Genomic DNA, 24,188 nt, shown 5'->3' on the forward strand with positions numbered 1-24,188 from the left:
TCAATCGCCCTCGGACTGGGGCTCAATGCAAGATCTCACATCGTGGGGTCTCAATGATCCTAAGGAAGGTGAGAAATCAGCCAAGAACTACACGGGAGGAGCTGGTCAATGACCTGAAAAGAGCTGGGACCACCGTTTCCAAGGTTACTGTTGGTAATACACTAAGACGTCATGGTTTGAAATCATGCATGGCACGGAAGGTTCCCCTGCTTAAACCAGCACATGTCCAGGCACGTCTTAAGTTTGGCAATGACCATTTGGATGATCCAGAGGGGTCATGGGAGAAATTCATGTGGTCAGATGAGACCAAAATAGAACTTTTGGGTCATAATTCCACTAAACGTGTTTGGAGGAAGAAGAATGATGAGTACCATCCCAAGAACACCATCCCTACTGTGAAGCATGGGGGTGGTAGCATCATGCTTTGGGGGTGTTTTTCTGCACATGGGACAGGGCGACTGCACTGTATTAAGGCGAGGATGACCGGGGCCATGTATTGCGAGATATTGGGGAACAACCTCCTTCCCTCAGTTAGAGCATTGAAGATGGGTCGAGGCTGGGTCTTCCAACATGACAATGACCCGAAGCACACAGCCAGGATAACCAACGAGTGGCTCTGTAAGAAGCATATCAAGGTTCTGGCGTGGCCTAGCCAGTCTCCAGACCTAAACCCAATAGAGAATCTTTGGAGGGAGCTCAAACTCCGTGTTTCTTAGCGACAGGCCTGAAACCTGACTGATCTAGAGAAGATCTGTGTGGAGGAGTGGGCCAAAATCCCTCCTGTAGTGTGTGCAAACCTGGTAAAAAACTACAGGAAACCTTTGACCTCTGTAATTGCAAACAAAGGCTACTGTACCAAATATTAACATTGACTTTCTCAGGTGTTCAAATACTTATTTGCAGCTGTATCATACAAATAAACAGTTAAAAAATCATATATTGTGATTTCTGGATTTTTTTTTTTTAGATTATGTCTCTCACAGTGGACATGCACCTACGATGACAATTTCAGACCCCTCCATGATTTCTAAGTGGGAGAACTTGCAAAATAGCAGGGTGTTCAAATACTTATTTTCCTCACTGTATATAATAGTTTATTTATATAGTGGTGTTTTTATATAATAGTGTATTTATATAATAGTGTATTTATATAGTAGTGTATTTATATAATAGTGTATTTATATAGTAGTGTATTTATATAGTAGTGTATTAATATAATAGTGTATTTATATAGTGGTGTATTTATATAATAGTGTAACTATAGAATATTGTATTTATATAATAGTCTATTTATATAGTAGTGTATTTATATTATAGTGTATTTATATAATAGTGTAACTATAGAATAGTGTATTTATATAGTAGTGTATTTATATAATAGTGTAACTATAGAATAGTGTGTTTATATAGGAGTGTATTTATATAATAGTGTATTTATATAATAGTGTATTTATATAATAGTGTATTTATATAATAGTGTATTTATATAATAGTGTATTTATATAGTAGTGTATTTATATAATAGTGTAACTATAGAATAGTGTATTTATATAGTAGTGTATTTATATAATAGTGTAACTATAGAATAGTGTATTTATATAGTAGTGTATTTATATAATAGTTTATTTATATAGTGGTGTTTTTATATAATAGTTTATTTATATAGTGGTGTTTTTATATAATAGTGTATTTATATAATAGTGTATTTATATAGTAGTGTATTTATATAATAGTGTATTTATATAGTAGTGTATTTATATAGTAGTGTATTAATATAATAGTGTATTTATATAGTAGTGTATTTATATAGTAGTGTATTAATATAATAGTGTATTTATATAGTAGTGTATTAATATAATAGTGTATTTATATAGTAGTGTATTTATATAATAGTGTATTTATATAGTAGGGTATTTATATAGTAGTGTATTTATAAAATAGTCTATTTATATAGTAGTGTATTTATATAGTAGTGTATTAATATAAGTGTATTTATATAGAAGTGTATTTATATAGTAGTGTATTTATATAATAGTGTATTTATATAATAGTCTATTTATATAATAATGTATTTATATAGTAGTGTATTTATATAATAGTCTATTTATATAATAGTGTATTTATATAGTAGTGTATTTAAATAGTAGTGTATTTATATAATAGTTTATTTATATAATAGTGTATTTATATAGTAGTGTATTTATATAATAGTGTATTTATATAATAGTCTATATATATAATAATGTATTTATATAGTAGTGTATTTATATAATAGTCTATTTATATAATAGTGTATTTATATAGTAGTGTATTTATATAGTAGTGTATTTATATAATAGTCTATTTATATAATAGTGTATTTATATAATAGTGTATTTATATATTAGTGTATTTATATAGTAGTGTATTTATATAATAGTGTATTTATATAATAGTGTATTTATATAATAATGTATTTATATTGTAGTGTATTTATATAATAGTGTATTTATATATTAGTGTATTTATATAGTAGTGTATTTATATAATAGTGTATTTATATAATAGTGTATTTATATAATAGTGTATTTATATAGTAGTGTATTTATATAATAGTGTATTTATATAGTAGTGTATTAATATAATAGTGTATTTATATAATAGTGTATTTATATAGTAGTGTATTTATATAATAGTGTATTTATATAGTAGTGTATTAATATAATAGTGTATTTATATAATAATGTATTTATATAGTAGTGTATTTATATAATAGTCTATTTATATACTACTAATACTTTCTTTTCGGCTTCTCCCGTTAGGGGTCGCCACAGCGGATCCTCCGCACGTTTGATTTGGCACATGTTTTACGCTGGATGCCCTTCCTAACGCAACCCTCCCCAATTTATCCGGGCTTGGGACCGGCACTAAGAGTGGCTGGGGATGGTTCCCTGACCGGGAATCGAACCCGGGTCGCAGCGGTGGGAGCGCTGCATCTTAACCACTAGACCACCAGGGGACCATAATAGTCTATTTATATAATAGTGTATTTATATAGTAGTGTATTTATATAATAGTGTATTTATATAATAGTGTATTTATATAGTAGTGTATTTATATAGTAGTGTATTAATATAATTGTGTATTTATATAGTAGTGTATTTATATAATAGTGTATTTATATAGTAGTGTATTAATATAATAGTGTATTTATATAGTAGTGTATTTATATAATAGTGTATTTATATAATAGTGTATTTATATAGTAGTGTATTTATATAGTAGTGTATTAATATAATTGTGTATTTATATAGTAGTGTATTTATATAATAGTGTATTTATATAGTAGTGTATTTATATAGTAGTTTATTAATATAATTGTGTATTTATATAGTAGTGTATTAATATAATAGTGTATTTATATAGTAGTGTATTTATATAATAGTGTATTTATATAGTAGTGTATTTATATAGTAGTGTATTAATATAATTGTGTATTTATATAGTAGTGTATTTATATAATAGTGTATTTATATAATTGTGTATTTATATAGTAGTTTATTAATATAGTAGTGTATTTATATAGTAGTGTATTTATTTAGTAGTGTATTAATATAATAGTGTATTTATATAGTAGTGTATTTATATAGTAGTGTATTTATATAATAGTCTTTTTATATAGTAGTGTATTAATATAGTAGTGTATTTATATAGTAGTGTATTTATATAGTAGTGTATTTATATAGTAGTGTATTTATATAATAGTCTTTTTATATAGTAGTGTATTAATATAGTAGTGTATTTATATAGTAGTGTATTTATATTGTAGTGTATTTATATAATAGTCTTTTTATATAGTAGTGTATTAATATAATAGTGTATTTATATAGTAGTGTATTTATATAGTAGTGTATTTATATAGTAGTGTATTTATATAATAGTCTTTTTATATAGTAGTGTATTTATATAGTAGTGTATTTATATAGTAGTGTATTTATATTGTAGTGTATTTATATAATAGTCTTTTTATATAGTAGTGTATTAATATAATAGTGTATTTATATAGTAGTGTATTTATATAGTAGTGTATTTATATAATAGTCTTTTTATATAGTAGTGTATTAATATAATAGTGTATTTATATAGTAGTGTATTTATATAATAGTCTTTTTATATAGTAGTGTATTAATATAATAGTGTATTTATATAGTAGTGTATTTATATAGTAGTGTATTTATATAGTAGTGTATTTATATAATAGTCTTTTTATATAGTAGTGTATTTATATAATAGTCTATTTATATAGTAGTGTATTAATATAATAGTGTATTTATATAGTAGTGTATTTATATAGTAGTGTATTTATATAATAGTCTTTTTATATAGTAGTGTATTTATATAATAGTCTATTTATATAGTAGTGTATTAATATAATAGTGTATTTATATAGTAGTGTATTTATATAATAGTCTATTTATATAGTAGTGTATTAATATAATAGTGTATTTATATAATAGTGTATTTATATAGTAGTGTATTAATATAATAGTGTATTTATATAGTAGTGTATTTATATAGTAGTGTATTTATATAGTAGTGTATTTATATAATAGTCTATTTATATAGTAGTGTATTTATATAATAGTGTATTTATATAGTAGTGCATTTATATAATAGTGTATTTATATTCATTCATTCATTCATTTTCTCCCGCTTATCCGTAATTCGGGTTGCGGGGGCAGCAGTCTAAGCAGGCCCCCGCCTTCGACTGCTGCCCAATACTCACAGCACCGTCCCTTACGGTCCCTCCTGCAGGCGGTGAGCCCACGGGAAGGTGTATTTATATAATAGTGTATTAATATAATAGTGTATTTATATAATAGTGTATTTATATAAGGAGCACAGTTTATTCAGTCTACTGCTGTTTGTGCTTTTCAAACATGTTACTGTCAGAATGTAGCTGTTTTTTTAATGATGACTATCATTCTGGGGAATGTGATGGTGGTGGACACATTTATAGTGTAGATTACTGAGAAAAACAATTAATCTAAATGATTATCGTATAAGACTGTAACACAAAACTGAAAGAGAAGTGAAGAGGGTGAATAGTTTCTGAATGCAGCAGACGATCCAGGTGTTTATGGGGATTCTCAGGCACTATTTAACACACTACTGTTTAGGACACACTTATTAACTCGGATTTGTAACTAGTAGGAGGAGATGGATAAGGTGTGAGACACGACCAGACCCGACCAGACCCTGCAACAAGGGTTAATTACAATTTTGCAGTCCGTCCGATTGGGATACTTTGCGGAGTTTAGGACCTTGAAGAAGCACCCGTGAATCCACACACACACACACACACACACACACACTCCGTTCGGTGCGGCTTTTCGACTGAAGCCCCTGATGGTGCGCTCAGAGCTCCGAGATCAGCGCCACTTTAAGGATGTACCTGACGGATGTGGTTCCTCAGTGTGCGCTGCTGTTGGGGTTTACCTGCATGGCCGCTTCATCTTCAACTTCCCCGCAGTTCTCAGGTGAGGAAGCGGTTTTCCCTCTGTCTCATCACCTACACAAAGGGTTTTATTTTAACGCCATGTGCGTTCAACTGCTTCCGAAGCCGCAGCAACACATTTAATCTGTTTCATTTCTTTCCTTCTGTAAATATTCAGAATTGTTCATCTGAAGCGATTTAAGAAGAAGAAAGATCTGCGCACCTTCACCCTTCATAATAACGCACCTAACAGCGCTTCTGCTTCATCAGGGGAACCGGTTTTCTCCTTTTATTTACAGTGTTACCCACGAGCTTTTCGTTTTACAGGTCCAAAGTTCATTTAACTTCAGGAACAGATTTACAGTGTTGGTACCCTGCTTCTATCCTGGAGATCCTTCTGTGCTGCACATGTCCTGAACACACCTGATCCCTTTCTACTGATCAGATCACTGATGGAGTAGAATCAAGTGTGTTGGAGGACAGTGCATGACACTGAGGTTCTCCTGGACCAGAAGGTTGAATGAGAAGGACAGAGTTTTACACCCTACAACTCAAATGAGAAGTTTATTTATTATTTCTGTTGTGAGTTTGGCATGAAAATGTGAAGGACAAGTCATTTTTGAGATCAGGATTGAGAAATCTGCGTAATCATTTAAACCTCTGGTTTATTAGGTGATGATTACAGGTGGCGTGTTACAGAGTCTTACAGCACATGAGCAAATCTGAAGGAAACCAGATTGTAAAAAGCAGAAATGCAGATCGGATGTCTGAGTGCATCAAATCGAATCAGATTTTCTACATATTTTACATGATTAAAGGAGTTGTTAAAATAAGTGGCAGCTCAGTGGTTACTGGTTTACTGAAAGATCACTAAGCTGCCACACTAGGGCCCTTGAGTAAGGCCCTTTACCCTCTCTGCTCTAGGGGTGTTGTATCATGGCTGTGATCTGACTACAGCTTCCTAACATCTCTGGGATATGTGAAGAAATAAATTCACTGTAATCTACATGTAACTGGTAAAAAGCATCTTTATTATTTGGTCCAAAGTTGAAGTTGTTCTTAGTAGAACCAAAGCACTTTGTGACCAAAGCGGTGTCTCTTTTTTATTAAAATCTTTCAAGACAGATGCATACATAAAACATGTTAAATGACAAATAATTATCCATATTAGTGAGGAGAGAGTGTTGAGAAGATGGAGGGAGTATTTTGAGCAGCTGATGAATGAGGAAAATGAGCGAGAGAGAGAAAAAGAGAGAGGGGGTTGGATGGTGTGGAGATGGTGAAGCAGGAAGTGGACAGGATTATTAAGGAGGAAGTGAAAGCAGTGATTAAGAGGATGAAGAGTGGACAGTTGATCCATGGAGGTGAGATTGAGATGGTTTGGACATGTGCAGAGGAGGGACATGGGGTATATCAGTAGGAGAATGCTGAGGATGGAGCTACCAGGAAGGAGGAAAAGAGGAAGACCAAGGAGGAGGTTTATGAATGTGGTGAGGGAAGACATGCAGGTAGTTGGTTTGAGATGTAGAGGACAGGGGGTATGGAGACGGATGATCCGGTGTGGCGACCCCTAATGGGAGCAGCTTAAAGAAGAAGAAAAAGAAACTAAAGACTCAGAATGTGTTCATGCAAACCTGTTTTTCTCATCTTGATTTAGATCAACAAAGTTGTTTTTAACTAAAGGTTTGTTAGTGTATAAGTGTAGACATGGAGAACACATGAACACACACTTAAAATAGAATTTTGTGAAGTTTCATTAGGTTCATCTTGTAAATCTGAAAACCTGCATGGTAAAGTTTGTTTTTGTTTACTGTAATGATTTGTGGTCTCTCTATTTGGAGTCACATAAAGTGCAGGTTCTGTTGTGAGTCAAAGCTTCTTTCTGATGTTTTTTAGGGATGCTGTCAGTCTGTGGATTTTGTGACAGTCGGTTGTTAGCTATAGAGGTAGAAGTGAATAGGATGAATACAGAGAAGAGTTGAAATACTAAAATGATCTATTGTTACTTATGTAGTAAGTGAACGCAGCAGCAGTTCAGGTCTGAATTGTTAGTTAAGTGATAAATTGTTAAGGTTGATCAGAGCAGTCCTAATGGACGTGTGGATTAGTGAGTTTGGCTTGCATTCACTGTGGTAGTGTAGTGTGTGATGCGAAATGTTCATATCTATGTTTGTGTATAATTGTTTCATTGCTGGGAACTGTTCTCGATCAGAGTCTAATGAGTTATAGCAAGTTTGTGTCAAAATACAGAATGACGTAACATCAGGCAACGTTTATTTATTATAGCCGTCAATTTTCTTCAATTTTCTATTTAACTACACACCACTTTCTGAATCTAAACCTTAGATTCACATGAGCCTAATACAGTTTATAAAATATATGCTAATGTTTAAACAAACTAGACTTTTCTTCTGATCATTCAAGTTTGCTCTGAATTTTCTCAGGAGATTGTTGCGGTTAATTAATTTTGTAAGTTAGTAAGTAATAGCTTTCTAAGCAAACTGCTTGCTTGTAGATATAATAATGTGTCTGTGATGTGATCATTATAAACATTTAAAGAATAAAAATGTGTGCTTGCCTAATGTCTAATGCAGCCTGTTAGTATGGAACTACCACAGAAGATCAGGGATGGATATTTATATTTTTTTAATGTCCTGATAATCAAACTGTTGTGTGGTTTATATGTGATTTAAGCTGTTGTCTGTAACAAATGACAAAAAAAATGCTTTTACTTATACTGTCATTTTTTACCTGCTTTAGTTAGAGTTCATTCACTTATGATTGCTTTCATGTGTCAGCCTGAGGTGGTCCAAAACAGACACCAATACTCCAAGACATTAGATGTCCACTTGATTGGCAGGTGCTTGCACAGGGTTGCAGATAGAGAAACAACATCTGTCACTGAAAGAGCACAGCTGAGTTTGGCCCTGAGCTGTGTGTGTGTGTGTGTGTGTGTGTGTGTGTGTGTGTGTGTGTGTGTGTGTGTGTGTGTGTGTGTGTGTGTGTCTGTGTGTCTGTGTGTCTGTGTGTGTCTGTCTGTGTGTGTCTGTGTGTGTGTAAGAGAGAGAGTGAGAGAGAAATTCTCATTCATTGTGTCATCAGTCATTTTGCAGAAAGATAAAATATGACAGTAAAATGATATTCAGATAATTCAGTTAATGATTTGGTTAAAAGCAGCTCATTATGAAGGTCACATTGTCATGTTTTAATTCTTCTCTTTATAGTGGAGTAATTCTAAAGACTGAATGCCTCAAGACTATTAGAGACAAATATGTTTTATTTTTTATCTTTATATCTCATCATGGGGAGGGGGGAGGGGGTGGCTCAGTGGTTAAAGTGTTAGACTTCTGATCAGAAGGTCATGTGTTCAAATCCCAGCACCACCAAGCTGCCACTTTCTTTCTTTCTTTCGGCTTCTCCCATTAGGGGTCGCCACAGCGGATCCTCCGCATGTTTGATTTGGCACATGTTTTTACACTGGATGCCCTTCCTAACGCAACCCTCCCCAATTTATCATGGCTTGGGACCGGCACTGAAAGTGGCTGGTCCTTAACCTTTGACTGCTCGAGTTGTATAAATGAGATGATTTTAAGTGCTCTGATGAGGGCATCTGCCAAATTTTATTAATGTAAATCTGTTCAGAGTCGAAACAATGACTTCTTATTGTCCTATTTAGGGCCAGTTTTGACTAATGGCTAAGTGTGAAAACTTCTGTTCCCATTCACTCATGCTCAGTTTTCTGTAATGTTATGTGACCTTTTCTGATTTTAGGTGAATGACTTTAAATGTTTTTAAAAGGTTTTTGTGGCGTATGACCAAGATCTCTGAGGGCTCTGGTGTGTTTCTAATAGACTGCTTCATAAAGTATGTGATTGGTCATCAGTCAAGCTGATCAAAGTGTTTGTTTCTTCTTCGAGTTTATTGCTAAAATGCAGTGGGTCTGGTTGACTAGGACTCATGTGGGTTTGTGGCTTCTTTATTTTCTGCGCTGAACCCACCAGGGTGCTACAGTGAAAGCCGAGGTTCCCTTTAGCTGTTCAATAGGATGTGTGGCTGTTAAAGGGTCAAAAGGTCAAATGAGGTCAAACCATTTTTAAGCATACCACCCCCACAAGTGACTTCTTTATCTCTGTCCCTCTCGGATATGGAAAGCTGTGAACAAAGGCCGATCTGGAGTTGTGCTATAATTACCTCTTGTTCTCACATTGACCATAGAAACAGCATTAAATCAGACTGTATGGGAAAATCACTTCCTGGTACCAACTTTTTCATGATTCACAACACATCCAACAATTCTGTAAAAGAGTTCAGTGTATGTATGTAATTGACGTTATAAAATGTTTAACAAGAATGAAAAGTGGAAATTGAAAACAGCTATTTAAAAAAACAGTAACAAGTTTTACATTTTTTTTTATAAACAATGTTATTTATTGCAATGTAAAGATCAAATAGGCTCAAAAAACAGCACACATGCCAGGACCTGAGCATAAAACTTTCATAGAGGAGAAGGGTGTGTGTGTTTGTGTGTGTGTGTGTGTGTGTGTGTGTGTGTGTGTGTGTGTGTGTGTGTGAAGATGGAACATGATACTCGTGCCTTCTGTCCACATGAAAGTTCCCTCCATCACCCCTCCTTGTTGTGTGCCCCCTCACCCCTACACACTCTTTCTTCTTTCTCTGACAAACACTCCCTTTAACCCACTGCCAGTCAAAGAGCTGCTGAACCTCCTCAAGACGCAGGTTGTTGTTTCCACTGATTCACCAGACTTTACGTTGTTTGAGTTTTGTGTAGGATCTGATTATGTAATACTCATTGTGGAAAATCAGACAGGAGCAGAAAAACAAAGCGTTTAAGTCTATATTTTGAATGTGTGCCAGATAAATGGTTTCTTAGCATTAGCGTTAGCAATTTGCTTGCACCCAGGTCAGTGAAAACTGCAAAACAAGGGAAGGTGATAATTGTAAAATATTAAAATCTATTTTAAGTCGATATTACACGCTGCTTCTCAGCATTCACATTAGTAAATCATTTTTGATGTTTGTTCTTTTTCAATTCCATTTCTTTCTCAGCTTCATGATTACATGATGTCTTTATTAATACTTGGTATTTTTCACTCCTAGAAAAGGAAAAAAATTAAAATGTGTTGAACCTGAATTCCAGGTCAGAAAAGTTTTATTAACCCCAAATTTGGCGTACACCACGACAATCTATTTTATGCTAGCTGCTAGTTCAGCAAACACACCTTCACTCAGCTACTTAATGGGTTAATAGGTGTTTTCTTCTATTAGATATTTCATCAACACATTTTTTTGGTTGTATCTCCTGTGGCTTTACATTAAGGCTTACCTGTGTGTTCACTGATCTTTTTGGCTAATTGCTAGTTTGCATATTAGCCAGTACATGTTTAATTAACATGTAAAAAAAAAACTATTCTGGAGCAGGCAGGTGAGTTCTGTGTGAGCGGATCCTGTTGACTCATTGTTATGTCTGTAGCGGTATGTTGTCTGTCTGGAGTGTTGTGTCCAAACACCTTTCATTACCTCACACCACACACAGCCTGGGCCGTGTCCTCATTATACACTCCCTGACACACCAAGCTTGTGCTCTGTCTTGCTTTAGTTTTATACACTGAGCTGTGATGTTTTAATATCTGCATATTAAGAAGTAATAGTTTAAAAGAACAAATGAAGGAAACGACTTATTTTTAGTTGTTGTTATTTTTTTATGTTCGAACTTTGCACACACTTTTCAGCCACTGTTTTATCATTTTATCATTGGGTTTCCTTGCAATTTCTTTTTTTTAGTACTTGTTAAGAATTTCTAAGTTTCAAGTCCAAGTTTCCCTGCAAAGTAGTAAACACTTTTACTGTGTTCTCTTACTGACTTATTACCCAGAATCCTCAGGGAGTGTGCATCAGTAGGATTTGGGGGTTTATAAATAAATAAGTTTCTTTTCGGCTTCTCCCGTTAGGGGTCGCCACAGCGGATCCTCCGCACGTTTGATTTGGCACATGTTTTACGCTGGATGCCCTTCCTAACGCAACCCTCCCCAATTTATCCGGGCTTGGGACCGGCACTAAGAGTGGCTGGGGATGGTTCCCTGACCGGGAATCGAACCCGGGTCGCAGCGGTGGGAGCGCTGCATCTTAACCACTAGACCACCAGGGGACCTGGGGTTTATAAATAAATAACAATGTAAAATGAGCTATGCAATGAAAAGAATGTAATAAATCACGTTGCCTGATCCAGACTGATCCCCAACTCACTGCTGAAGAAGACGGACAGCCTGCAGAAATTCCCTGACTTGGAAATCTAAAGATAGCAAAGACTTGATATTATTCAACCTCCAATAATGTCTGATTTGAAGTCTGGATCCTCTCAAGATTTCTTCATTTAAAAATTCCAGAGTTATAAAAGTTTTTATCTGAATTTTTATTGAACTGAAGTTTATTGAAATTGTTTACTGAGCAATTCTTCCTGCCTTTGAGTGCTAACACTAGTTAGCTAAAAGCCATGGTATTAGCTGCTACATAAGTTAACGTTAGGATTGATTTTAATCAACAAATATCTTTAGCTCGGTTTCCTGTTTCTCCAGTTTTTGTTCGTTTTACCTCTGTTTATTAAATTAACTTTTATGCTAGCTGCTAGTCAGTATATTAGGTAGCTGCGGTTAATAAGTAGAAAAACCAAAGACAAACATTCAAATATATATTTAATATATAGTTTTGTAAAACATTTGTTACTTTGGGGGTTTTTTTTTGTTTCTTTGACTTTTTTGTTTACTCAACTTTTATGCTAACTGCTATGTATATTGACTAGCAGACTTTTGCTAATAGCTGCTAATTAGATGAATCTTGTGAGTTTTACCTTTTTCTAAGTTTATGGAATGAAATAAAATGAAATTTAGCGGTGTTCTCTCATTAAAGTTTGTAGATGTTTGCTGATTAGCAGTTGGTTATAAGGGAACTAATAGACAGCACTTAGTTTAGTTGAAGTTACAGTTCTAGAAAACTCCTGAAGCAACTGAAAGAAGACTCTGAGGTCTCATTTAAAGAGAGAATCATGTCCAAGATCAGATAACATTCCTACTGTGTCTAAGGCGTGAACGGGTGTGAACGCAAAGAAATGTGAAGCGTTAGTCCTGTACAGTTGAGACAGCTGAGGGACTGATGAAGTGTGAACATAACTGTACCCTCTTGAGAGTTCTTATTATTGGGGGCAGTAATGAATGGTGGATAGTAAGAGGGTATTTTTCTGAGTGCCCTATGTGAGTTTTTCACCGGCATCTGTGTTCCTCATGATTATACATGATGACCATGTAAAAATCGAACCTTCTAAATTGTGAAACACCCTCATATACACACACCCTTGTTCAGTAAGATCAACACACTGCCAGTAGCAGGTTATTGTAAAACTTCTTCTGCACTGTGAATACTAAAGAACACGTGTGTGTGTGTGTGTGTGTGTGTGTGTGTGTCTGTGTGTGTGTCTGTGTGTGTGTGTGTGTATGGAGAAACATTCCTGAGTGACAGTCCACGTATACAACACTAATAGAGGAGAAAAATCTCCATCATTTTCTTCACCTTCTTTTCATTCATTTTTGTTTCTCTTTACTCTGAAATGAATGATGTGGGAGTCAAAGATGGAAAAGTTTTTTTTTTGTTTTTTTTAAACTAGAAATCATTTTTGTACTTTTGACATGTAGACACTTATGTAATTGTTTCTTTATAAAAGGACTAGAAGGAAAGTTTCCTATACATTACCACATTTCATATAAATTTTATAGATAACCTACAAAAATCATATTGTAAGAATTGGACAGTTTAAAAGACGCATTCTCCTCAATAATTTTCTTTTAAGGGAATGATGATTCGATCTATTTTTGCATGTTGGTATTTATCATTTTTTATTTCTGCTGGGAAAAGTCAGGTATTTGTAGAAACAGCTCATTTGTAATTATACCTGAAGTAAACAGATGAATGGATAAAACCAGAAAGAGGATTCGATAGTGAATCAGACAGACAGACCAGATGAATGGAGGGAATGATCAGTCAGGTGAGAGGTTGACAGAAAGACCTACAGAAAGATGGAAGGATAAGGGGGACAGACATGTGGACAAAAAAATAGACAAGAGGGCAGGAGTGTATGAATATATGGTAAGCTAAGACTGGCATTATCTTTTCATCTAAATAAAAAAGAAATCTGTGTGTGTGTGTGTGTGTGTGTGTGTGTGTGTGTGTGTGTGTGTGTGTGTGTGTGTGTGTGTATTTCACTCAGATCTGAGGATGATGTTCTCCTTTGATGATTCTCTGTTAGGCTAACTCTCCCTCTCTCTCACACACACACACACACACACACACACAGAGTGCAGGTATGAACAGCTCTCTGTGTGATTGACAGGACACCATCCAGAACATGTTTTAGGAATCTCCCTTTAAAGGAAACGGAGCATTACATAACGCTGTTCTCTCGCAGACGATTAGTCGCAACACATCAGTGCATGTCTGATTAATGAGTTTTCTTTCAGTGCATGAGCCATGAGCTAAAATTGTCGTTTTGATGAATTTGTTTCAGGTGATGTTTTCTTTTATTGTTTGTTAGTGACGTTAGCCTCGGAGCTCTCTGATCCTGCAGTATGTTTCTGACACAGTAGGTTACAGCAGGCAGCAACACCTAGATGATAAATGCAGGCGCACACACACACACACACACACACAGTTTGTTTATTACATTACTGCTTACTTTAACTTTTTTTCTTTAAATAGCAGTGAGGTGTGGGAATGTGAATTTTAGAGATTTAAGAATTGTATTTGGAACCAAGGAACTGCAAGAATCAAGAAACATTTTTTTTTAAGCAACATTTTGTTTTTGGAATTTGTGATTATTTTTCATAAACCCAATAATAACTTAAGTCAAGTCAAGAAACTTCTATTGTCATTTCAACCATATATAGCTGTGTACAGTGCACAGTCAAATGAGATGTTTCTCCAGAACACACAACCCAGAGCTACATCACTATCCTCTGTAGGAGCTTGCACTAAGAGACGGTGCAATTCTCAACCCAGTCCAGGCTGTTAGCTGTTTTACCTCCTCTCTGTATGCTGACTCGTCATTCTTGCTGATGAGACCCACCACGGTCGTGCCATCAGCTAACTTGATAATGTGGTTCGAGCTGTGCATTGCTACACAGTGGTGAGTCAGCAGAGTAAAAAGCAGTGGGCTGAGCAAGCAGCCCTGAGGGGCCCCAGTGCTCATTGAGGTGGTGCTGGAGATGCTGTTCCTGATCCGGACTGACTGAGGTCTCCCAGTCAGGAAGTCCAGGATCCAGTTGCAGAGGGAGGTGTTAAGGCCCAGTAGGCTCAGCTTCTCAATCAGGTGATGAGGGATGATTGTGTTTAATAAACATGAAGCAGTCGTACGTATGCGTCCTTATTGTTCAGGTGGGTGAGAGCCAGATGGAGAGTCGGGTGATGGCTTTGTCAGTGGAACGTTTTGGCCAGTAAGCAGACTGCATGGGTCCAGTGAGTGTGGAAGCTGGGTCTTGATGTTCCTCATTAAGATCTTCTCAAGGCACTTCATCCGACCGTGAAAACGGTGGTGAAGTCCTTTGGTAAATAAAATGGCCAAAAATCTGCAAAAATCTGTTTAGGATCCCTTTATTTCTGAGTACCTTTTAGTTCTTGCTTCAGATTTTGCAGTTCCTTTCTGCAGATAAGGAGTTATTGTAGGCTAATTACACAAACTTCTTGAGATGAACAGCCTTCTCATTTTCCATTGTTATGTTGTATTTTTTTTCTTGTGGTGATGCAGTGCTGTTGAACATTTTCTCCATGATATTGGTTTCAAGCTCATGAGCAAGTCGCTTTGATATCTGCACCATTAAACAGAATCTGACCACTATCCAGATTTTTTTTTTTACATCGCCACCATCTGTCAGTAAACTCGGCCCGTAGAGAGACATATAGAGATAAGAGCAGTCAGATAGAGAGACAGGGACAGACAGCGGCTCGAAAATAGAAAGAAGTGAAAACTAAAAGTTCCCTTTATAGTGCACTATTCTGCATCGTATGACTTTAATATTTCCTCATTGAAAGCGTAAAGACTCCGATACAGTTTTGTTCAAGATACCAGGACCTTCATCAGCTTTTTTTTTTTTAGAATCTTTTTAAAAATCCAGGATTTTTTTTTCTTCAAGAGACTATTTTCTTCATCCAGGGGCTTTTTAAAAATTGTGAGAAATCAAAGAATCTTTTCAGAATAATTCCTTTTATACAGGACACAGGCCTTCTGTTCTCTTTCTTCACCCACCTGGCCACCATAGTTGAAGGCCAAAGGTCAATCAAATTAATGGGTGTCAGTGTGAGTGTGCATGTGTTTGTCTGGCAGCTGAACTCATTAAACAGCAGACCAAACAAAAACAACCGATTGCACCCCCCTCACCCACAAAAGCCCCTAACACACACACACACACACACACACACACACACAAAGGCTGAACTAAAGCAGGTTGGACTGAACTTAAATTGGACAGAAAATGAAATCCTGTCAGCTGATGGCATGGAGGTGTGTTAGGAGGTGAAAGCTACTGTACACAGCTATACACTCTTTAACTGTTTAACATTCATTACTAATCACATTCAGCTGCATGTCCTTATTTCAAACGAATCTTTATTCTATTGCAGATGATTATATTATATAAGTGTGCATTCTGCTCTAATGAATCTCTTAATTTTAATGATTGTTTTGGTAATTGATAATCAGACAATAATTTTTTCAATTAATCAGATAAAGAACTAAACTTTTTGCTACTAGATGTTTTGCTTATTATAACTATATATAAAACTTCAATTCAGGGTTTTGAGATTTTAAAGTTTATAGTGGCTGCTTGTTGAGAGCATGGGGGATTTCTCCTTTAACCAAATTCACTTATGTTGGGTTTTTTCTTTCTTTAAAAACACAAAAACAGCACTGGAGAACGAAAAGTGAAGCAATTTGTGTTAATCAACATTTGTATTGTTTTTAATGACAATAATGCTTAAAATTTTGGTTTCAAATAAATCCACATTGTGTTCAGTTGTGAAGATAACATCTAGAAAAGATCATTAATTTTGTAGAATAATTACATATATTAAATATACAAACTGAAAATAAGACGTAGTAAAGTCGCAGTAAATCACGTTTGAAAACAGAAGTTAACTGTTGTAGTAGACGAATGCTATAAAAAGAGGAGGGAAACATGTATGGAAAAATTCATAATCATTTACTGAAAACCACAACAGTAAGTAAAAATGAAATCCTTTACTGCTGCTGTTATTTGCTGTTTTTAGATTTATTGTTTGTTGAGCTGATTGCGCAACCTGACGCTCTCGAGTCACGACACAACAGATCCAGTGCGACTTTCCCGAAGTTACAGTTTACACAATAGCACTTCATTAAACTACACCATTTTCTCATGATGACGATTATACAGTTTCTGCTCACGTTTCACCTTCATCCATGACACCAGTGTGTTTTATTTTCACGTGCTCGTGCATCACTGCGGTACCTCCATCCCACACAAGCTCCGCTTTGCATAACTTCCAGCTACACTTTTCTTTGTTGTGTTTAATATAAAACGCTCACATTGCCTCGGTTGACTTGGGACGCACAGTTTTTTCTGTTGCCGGTTCACCCTGTACTGTCCACCATTTTCCACAGGCGGCTGTTTTCTTGCCGTCACGCTAAACTGGAACTTGAGCAGCCCAAATAATCGATAACGGCGTTTGTTTGATTCGTTGTTTTTTGTGATTATTGTTAAATTTAGCGATTAGTGGTTGCAGCCCTACATTCTGTAATGCAGGGGTGTCCAATCTTTTCCACAAAGGGCCGGTATGGGTGCATGTTTTCATGTAGAATAAAACAGGACAGGAACCTTTTCGGGAACTAATTTCAGCAGCCTTCCACTCAAAAAAATTTAAAAGCTTTAAGGAAAACATGATTTTTTAGTTTAGACAGTTTAGAACCTTTTAAAGACACATTTACCGGACCCCTTAAAGGGACTTTAATCATGTTTTATTAACGAATATAAACCTGTTCAGCAACACAAAAGCTTTTTTTCTGAAGAACTGAGAATCCACAACCTTTAGGTGATCTTTTCAAGCATTTTTCCCCCAGTAATCAGGAAGATTTTCAGGAGTTTATGACTGCTTTTGCAGGTCTTGGGAAACTTTTCAGGAAGTCTTTTCAGCTCAAATCAGCCATTTCATTACACCAGAAACCAGAAACCAGAAAAATTCTTTTTTTTTGAGGCTGCCAATTTTTTTGTGGACCCACAAGACTTTTGGGCAATTCATGCATACACTTTTAGCTTTTTTTTAGGAATAAGGGTTGGTTAGATACAGGAAATATTTTAGGTGCCCTGATCCCTTTTCATAATCCCAGTAATCTGGTCAGTTATTAATTTTTACCTTGGATTGTTTCCAAGAACTCTCAATATTTCATGTTTTTAATAATAATTTTAGTTCTCTCTCTTTCTCTCTCTCTCTCTCTCTCTCTCTCTCTCTCTCTCTCTCTCTCTCACACACACACACACACACACACACACACACACATTTTCTCTGACACTTTCTCACACACACTTTTTGCTGTGTTTTGCTAAGGGTGGTATTTAGAGTAACCAACTCTTCTTATTTATTTATTTTAGTCTCCTGCTTTAAAGTGTGTGTGTGTGTGTGTGTGTGTGTGTGTTTGTGTGTGTGTGTGTGTGTGTGTGTGTGTAGCTCCAGGGTGTGGACTGTATTCAGTGTGGTGTTTAAAACCTTAGTTGCGGTTCAGCAGTTTTGCGTGTGTGTTAGTGTTGCCTGCATCTTAAGCTTCAGCTTCTATTTACTGTAATTCACTCACTCTCAGGTAGTGAAAGTGGGAGCTGATAGGGAAGAGGAAGTCTTGAAATAGATTCTTTAGCACTGTACACTCTGCATCCTACACACTATTCACGTCACTGTGCTCCCTACATGATCCCATGACTCTTCACCCCTCCACAATCATTTCATGCTTTAAGTGCACACTAAATGCTTCACCCTGTGGCCCAAATGCTTTCCTGAATGTAAACCCCCACACCCCCCCCCCCTTCCCTGCCCTTATGAAAATGAGAGAAAAGTAGATGATCGATCGGATTAAATGACCGTGTCCCAATAAGCTGGATAACTATACAAATATGCTGATGGAGAAGGTAAATAAGCAATAAAAAAAAAGGGTCAATGTTGGACCATTTCAACCAGTAGTAATTTAATTTCCAGCATCAGACGGTAAAAGAAAAAGAACGGTATGCGAATTATGAATGGCTTGAATTAATTTCTGCTCTTGTTTGTGCTTTTTTGGTATATAAAATATATAAGAAACACAATAAGGCAGGACTCTCAGACACTGCAGTTTAAACAGGCGTTTAGCTCTTCATCAAGGAAAGACGCTGTTGTTCAACATGTTAAAATTGGTATCTAATTTGCTGATGAAGGTGCAAATGATAATCACTTTTTGTGCAAATTTTTTTTTCTTGCCCACCCTGACTCAAGAGTCGAATGTCACCTGTGTGTGTGTGTGTGTGTGTGTGTGTGTGTGTGTGTGTGTGTGTGTGTGTGTGTGTGTGAGAATATATATATATATAGGTATGTATATGTGTGTGTGTGTGTGTGTGTGTGTGTGTGTGTGTGTGTGTGTATATGTCTGATACTCCATGGATTTCTCCAGGATCATTTAAGTCCTTGTTAAAAAGGATGGTGTGAAGGGGAACAGGAGGAGGATAATTTAGCTTTTTTGCCAAAGCAAAGATTATTGAGGTGTTAAACCCCTTCAATAAATGTGTAAATAATAACTAAATTAAACATATTAAAATTGTGAAATAATTTAATACAGTCTCGACCTCGGTTAACTCGCCAACCCTATTAAGTCGACGTTCCCTAATATCTCGAGCACAAGGGGGGGCAAATTTGCCACTTAACGTCGTTTATGTCAGGAATCCCCCTTCGGTGGCGCCATTCCCCGAAGCACCCTGCTTCTTCTCCCGTGCGGGTGAGCTTGTCGCAGTCATGCTGATCACACACACATGACTCTTATTCACTCACTCATCCCATCTCCTATTTAAGCCCCTCACCTCCACACACTCGCGGTCCGTTATTGTTTGTGCATAATCGTATGTGTTGGTTCATGGTGGTCTGTGTAATCACGTATACGTATCCCGCTACGTACCCTTCTTCTCGGACTCCGCATTCTCTCACAGCACCCCGGATTACCCCGATTCTGCTGTTTTCCATGTTCACGCTGTCTGCACCACGTTTATCCGTTGCTGCCCAGCGCTTTCCATAGCGCGGATCCGTGGATTCTCTACACGAACTGTCTCTGCTTTCACAGAACTTGGTGGACCACCACTGGATATTACTGCTTCACTACAAGTATTGGTGGATTATCTCCTGAGTATTCTCAATAAACTTTGTTTGCGTTTACTTCGGCTTCCGCCTCCTTATCCGCATTACAGGTTATCTCGATCCGCATGACCAATCAAACAAATCGCGGCAACACTTGTGTAAAAAAAACCTCCAAAAACACGTGCATGCACATTCTCATTTATTAACGCACATCATGTACATAAAGAAATTTCAAGCATGTTAATATATTGCCGCCATATTGGTTTCCGTTTGTCTCGATCATCGGTTATCTCGACGCTTTTTGGCGTCCCCTAGGCCGGCGACATAACCGGGTTCCACTGTATATTGTATGTGGTTCCTAAAGTTGAAAATGCTGTAGTTCCATTTAAGATGAAATTTGAATATAGTTTTCTGTAAAATATATGCTCATGAATCTTATCAGTGACACACTGTGATTGAAAATATTTCTTAACGAAAAACACAATCACAAGTGCAATCGTGAAAATTTACCTTTTTATTCAAATGTTACTTAATAAACATCATGTAATAAACATTTGTCTTGTTTAATAAGCGAAATCTAAAATTGAGTTCAGATGTGCCCCTTGTGCTAGTGACTAGGGGAAGTACCTTTTACAAGGACCCCTTTTACCCCAATTCATAAGAGTACATGCTTATCATCGCAGGATTGGGGAGGGGGAAGAAGAGATTCGTTAATACGTTGATAGAATATTACAGTTTGAGGAAAATCTGCAGTTTATAAAGAAAAAAGGATGAAGAGTTTTAAGTACGATGACGAAATCAGTGTTACTGTAACGTGACAACATGATCAGATAAAGAGATGAAAGGAGGAATATTTCCCAAAGTGCCTGGTGAAGTTGTGTTTCCTGTTATCTGGTATTTGATATGACATGACAGTGAGAGGTGTGTGTGTGTGTGTGTGTGTGTGTGTGTGTGTGTGTGTGTGTGTGTGTGTGTGTGAGTGTGTGTGTGGGTGTGTGTGTGTGGGTGTGTGTGTGTGTGTGTGTGTGTGTGTGTGAGTGTGAGAGGCAGCTTTTCTTTTTGATATGTCTTGCACATATACAAGCATGCACATGCTCCTCCAAATCGATGGCTTCTGTGAAAGATGAGCTGTCTCCTTCTCTATATTCCATCTCTCTCTCTCTCTCTCTCTCTCTCTCTCTCTCTCTCTCTCTCTCTCTCTCTCTCTCTCTCTCTCTCTCTCTCTCTCTCTCTCTCTCTCTCTCTCTCTCTCTCTCTCTCTCTCTCTCTCTCTCTCTCTCTCTCTCTCTCTGTGTGTGTGTGTGTGTGTGGGTGTGTGCTGCTCTTTTGCAGACCTGTTAGGAATTTACTCCTGAGCACTCTTGACCAATCACAGTGCAGCATCATTTAAACAATGGGGAGATCTTAGTGGAGGGTAATTCCTGGCTGCACAGATAAACATGAACAAGCACACATACGCACACACACGCGCGCACACACACACACACACACACACACACACACACACACACACACACACAGTGCTTAATATCTCATTTAGCATTGTTAGCATCTCTCAGCTGCTCAGCAGGACGTCTTTGTGTTTACAAGCATGAGAATTAATACACAGTGGGATTTCACTTTATAGGTTTTTATCAAAATACCATAATTACTGGAGCAACTGTAAAAGCACGAACACAGGCAAACTGCAGTTATGCACATAATTACATAAACATATGTACATAAAAAGTACAATAACAGAAAAAGGTAAAATTACTGGTAATGCATCAAAATAAGCATTTTTAGCTGAAATTATAATAAAAAATTTTAATTATTCAAAAAAACCTTAATTTTTGTATCTTCTTCTTATTCTTTTGGCTTCTCCCATTAGGGGGCACCACAGTGGATCATCCATCTCCAGACCCCCCTGTCCTCTACATCTGCCTCTTTCAAACCAACCACTTGCATGTCTTCCTTCACCACATCCATAAATCGCCTCCTTGATCTTCCTCTTTTCCTTCTTCATCCTCAGCATTCTCCTACTGATATACCCCATGTTCAAACCATCTCAATCACACCTTCCTCACCTTGTCTCCAAAACGTCTGCACCACTCCACTGCCCTCCCTCTCATTCACACACATGTACTCTGTCTTACTCCTACTGACTTTCATTCGTCTTTTCTCCAGCGTGTACCTCCACCTCTCCAGGCTCTGCTCAACCTGCTCACTACTCTCACCACAAATAATATCCTCCACAAACATCATAGTCCACGGAGACTCCTGTCTGACCTCGTCCGTCAGCCTGTCCATCACCACTGCAAACAGGAAAGGTCTCAGAGCCGATCCTTGATGTAGTCCAACCTCCACCTTGAACCAGTCTGTCGTTCCTACTGCACACTTCACTGTTGTCGTCACATTGTCCTCATACATGTCCAGCACCACCCTCACATACTTCTGACACACCTGACTTCCTCATACAATACCACAACTCCTCTCTCCACCCTGTCGTACGCTTTCTCTAAATCCACAAATACACAATGCAACGCCTTCTGACCTTCTCTATACTTTTTTATCAAGAATCTCAAAGCAAATAATGCGTCTGTGGTGCTCTTCCTCGGCATGAAACCATACTGTTGCTCACAGATGGTTACCTCTTCCCTCAGCCTGGCTTCCACTACGCTTTCCTATAACTTCATGGTGTGACTGATCAACTTAATTCCCCTGTAGTTACTGCAGGTCTGCACATCTAACTTATTCCTAAAGATCAGTACCAGCACACTCCTTCTCCATTTCTCAGGCATCAACTCTAAAAATCCATAAAGAAATAAAGAATTGTATTGAATTAAATTTAGAGATTGGTTGGTGGGGGTGCATTTTTGCCCGCAATGCTTTCAGCTTATACCATAACATGTCTTTAGATCAGAACATGGGCTCCACAGTCACTCTGAGATGATTTGACGTCACTCAGGATAAGAGTGAAGACACATTGTGTGTTTCAGATCAAATTTCCAACTGCTTTGAGATAATGTCAGTTGTTAAAAACACTACAAATAAAAATGAAATGAAGAGAATATACGGAGGTGTTTATATTAACAACAACACCGTGTTAATATAGTGTAAGGAGAAGTGGGAGATATTTTGTCTTTGAACAGAAGGTGGTGAATATTATGATGAAGTCTGACTGAGTTGTAAAAATACCTGCATTACTACGTAATAATATGTCAGATTTGGTGCCATGTGCATTGTCTATGTGGGTGGTCCTGTCAAGTTCAAACCCTCCCCCTCACACACACACACACACACACACACACACACACACACACACACACACACACACACACACTCTTTAAATGGAATGTTGAGGTGGATGCCAAAGAGCTTGTCCTGGTAATGAACTACTATATGAGCCACGGTTCTGTGTACAAACTCACACCCTCTGGTGGATCATTATTATAATATACACCACTATTATCTTAATAACTTAATAAGAAGAAGAATAACACATTTCTACATGGACTTCAGTGTCAGGTTCATTAATTACACTGCACACAAACATTCACAATTGCTGAAACAAGGAAATTTTCCTTAATGTGATCTTTAAAAATGTATCATTTAAATAATAATAAAAATTAAATGTTTAGACTGTATATATACACACACACACACACACACACACACAGTAGGACTTACTGTCATTTACATGAATAATGGCAAGCTATTTACCTGTAATGAAATTATTTTGTTGTGCATGTTTCTCTATTAATTGGTTTATTATTGATTAGCTGTTCAGTTTTAAATGAACCCTCAGCAGCTGATTTGGTGTTAGCATGTTAGCGTTGTTCTTAAACTATGAAATTGGAGATCTAGAGTTGCTGAGGAAAGTGGAGGTGTGTGTTTGTTTTTTCAAATCAGCAAAACGTCTGTGTGTTTTAGAATCTTGAAACAGTGTGAGGATCAGCAGTAAAGTTGCCCTGACATGCTCACAGACGCACAACTGGGCCAAACAACATCCCTAAACATTTACACTCAGAGCGGAGGACAGAGGGGAGAAATAACACAGTGTGTGCAGCTGTTCCACAAACTACACTGCACTGTTTATGTTCATACTGATATTGTACCGAACTCTATTTCTCCTTATGTTCCTTTTTTTTACTCTCTCTCTCTCTCTCTCTCTCTCTCTCTCTCTCTCTCTCTCTCCTCTCTCTCTCTCTCTCTCTCTCTCTTCTACCTCTCTCTCTCTCTCTCTCTCTCTCTCTCTCTCTCTCTCTCTCCCCCCTCTCTTCCTACCTCTCTCTCTCTATCTCTCTCTCTCTCTCTCTCTCTCTCTCTCTCTCTC

General features: G+C 36.8%; 2 protein-coding genes across 2 annotated transcripts in view; both read left to right on the plus strand.

Moving 5' to 3' along the window:
* Positions 1-24,188, plus strand: part of LOC310722600 (uncharacterized protein) — a 1,041,764-nt gene that overhangs the window by 13,094 nt on the left and 1,004,482 nt on the right. The window lies entirely within an intron of this gene.
* Positions 5,331-24,188, plus strand: part of eva1aa (eva-1 homolog A, regulator of programmed cell death a) — a 55,670-nt gene continuing 36,812 nt past the window's right edge. Inside the window, exon 1 of the mRNA XM_083535117.1 lies at positions 5,331-5,519. Within this exon, the coding sequence (XP_083391243.1) occupies positions 5,429-5,519 (91 nt within the window). The 5' untranslated portion in view covers positions 5,331-5,428. The remainder of the gene's footprint in view (positions 5,520-24,188) is intronic.

This window comes from Silurus aristotelis (assembly GCF_946808225.1).
Source record: "Silurus aristotelis genome assembly, chromosome: 29".
Lineage (NCBI taxonomy): Eukaryota > Metazoa > Chordata > Actinopteri > Siluriformes > Siluridae > Silurus > Silurus aristotelis.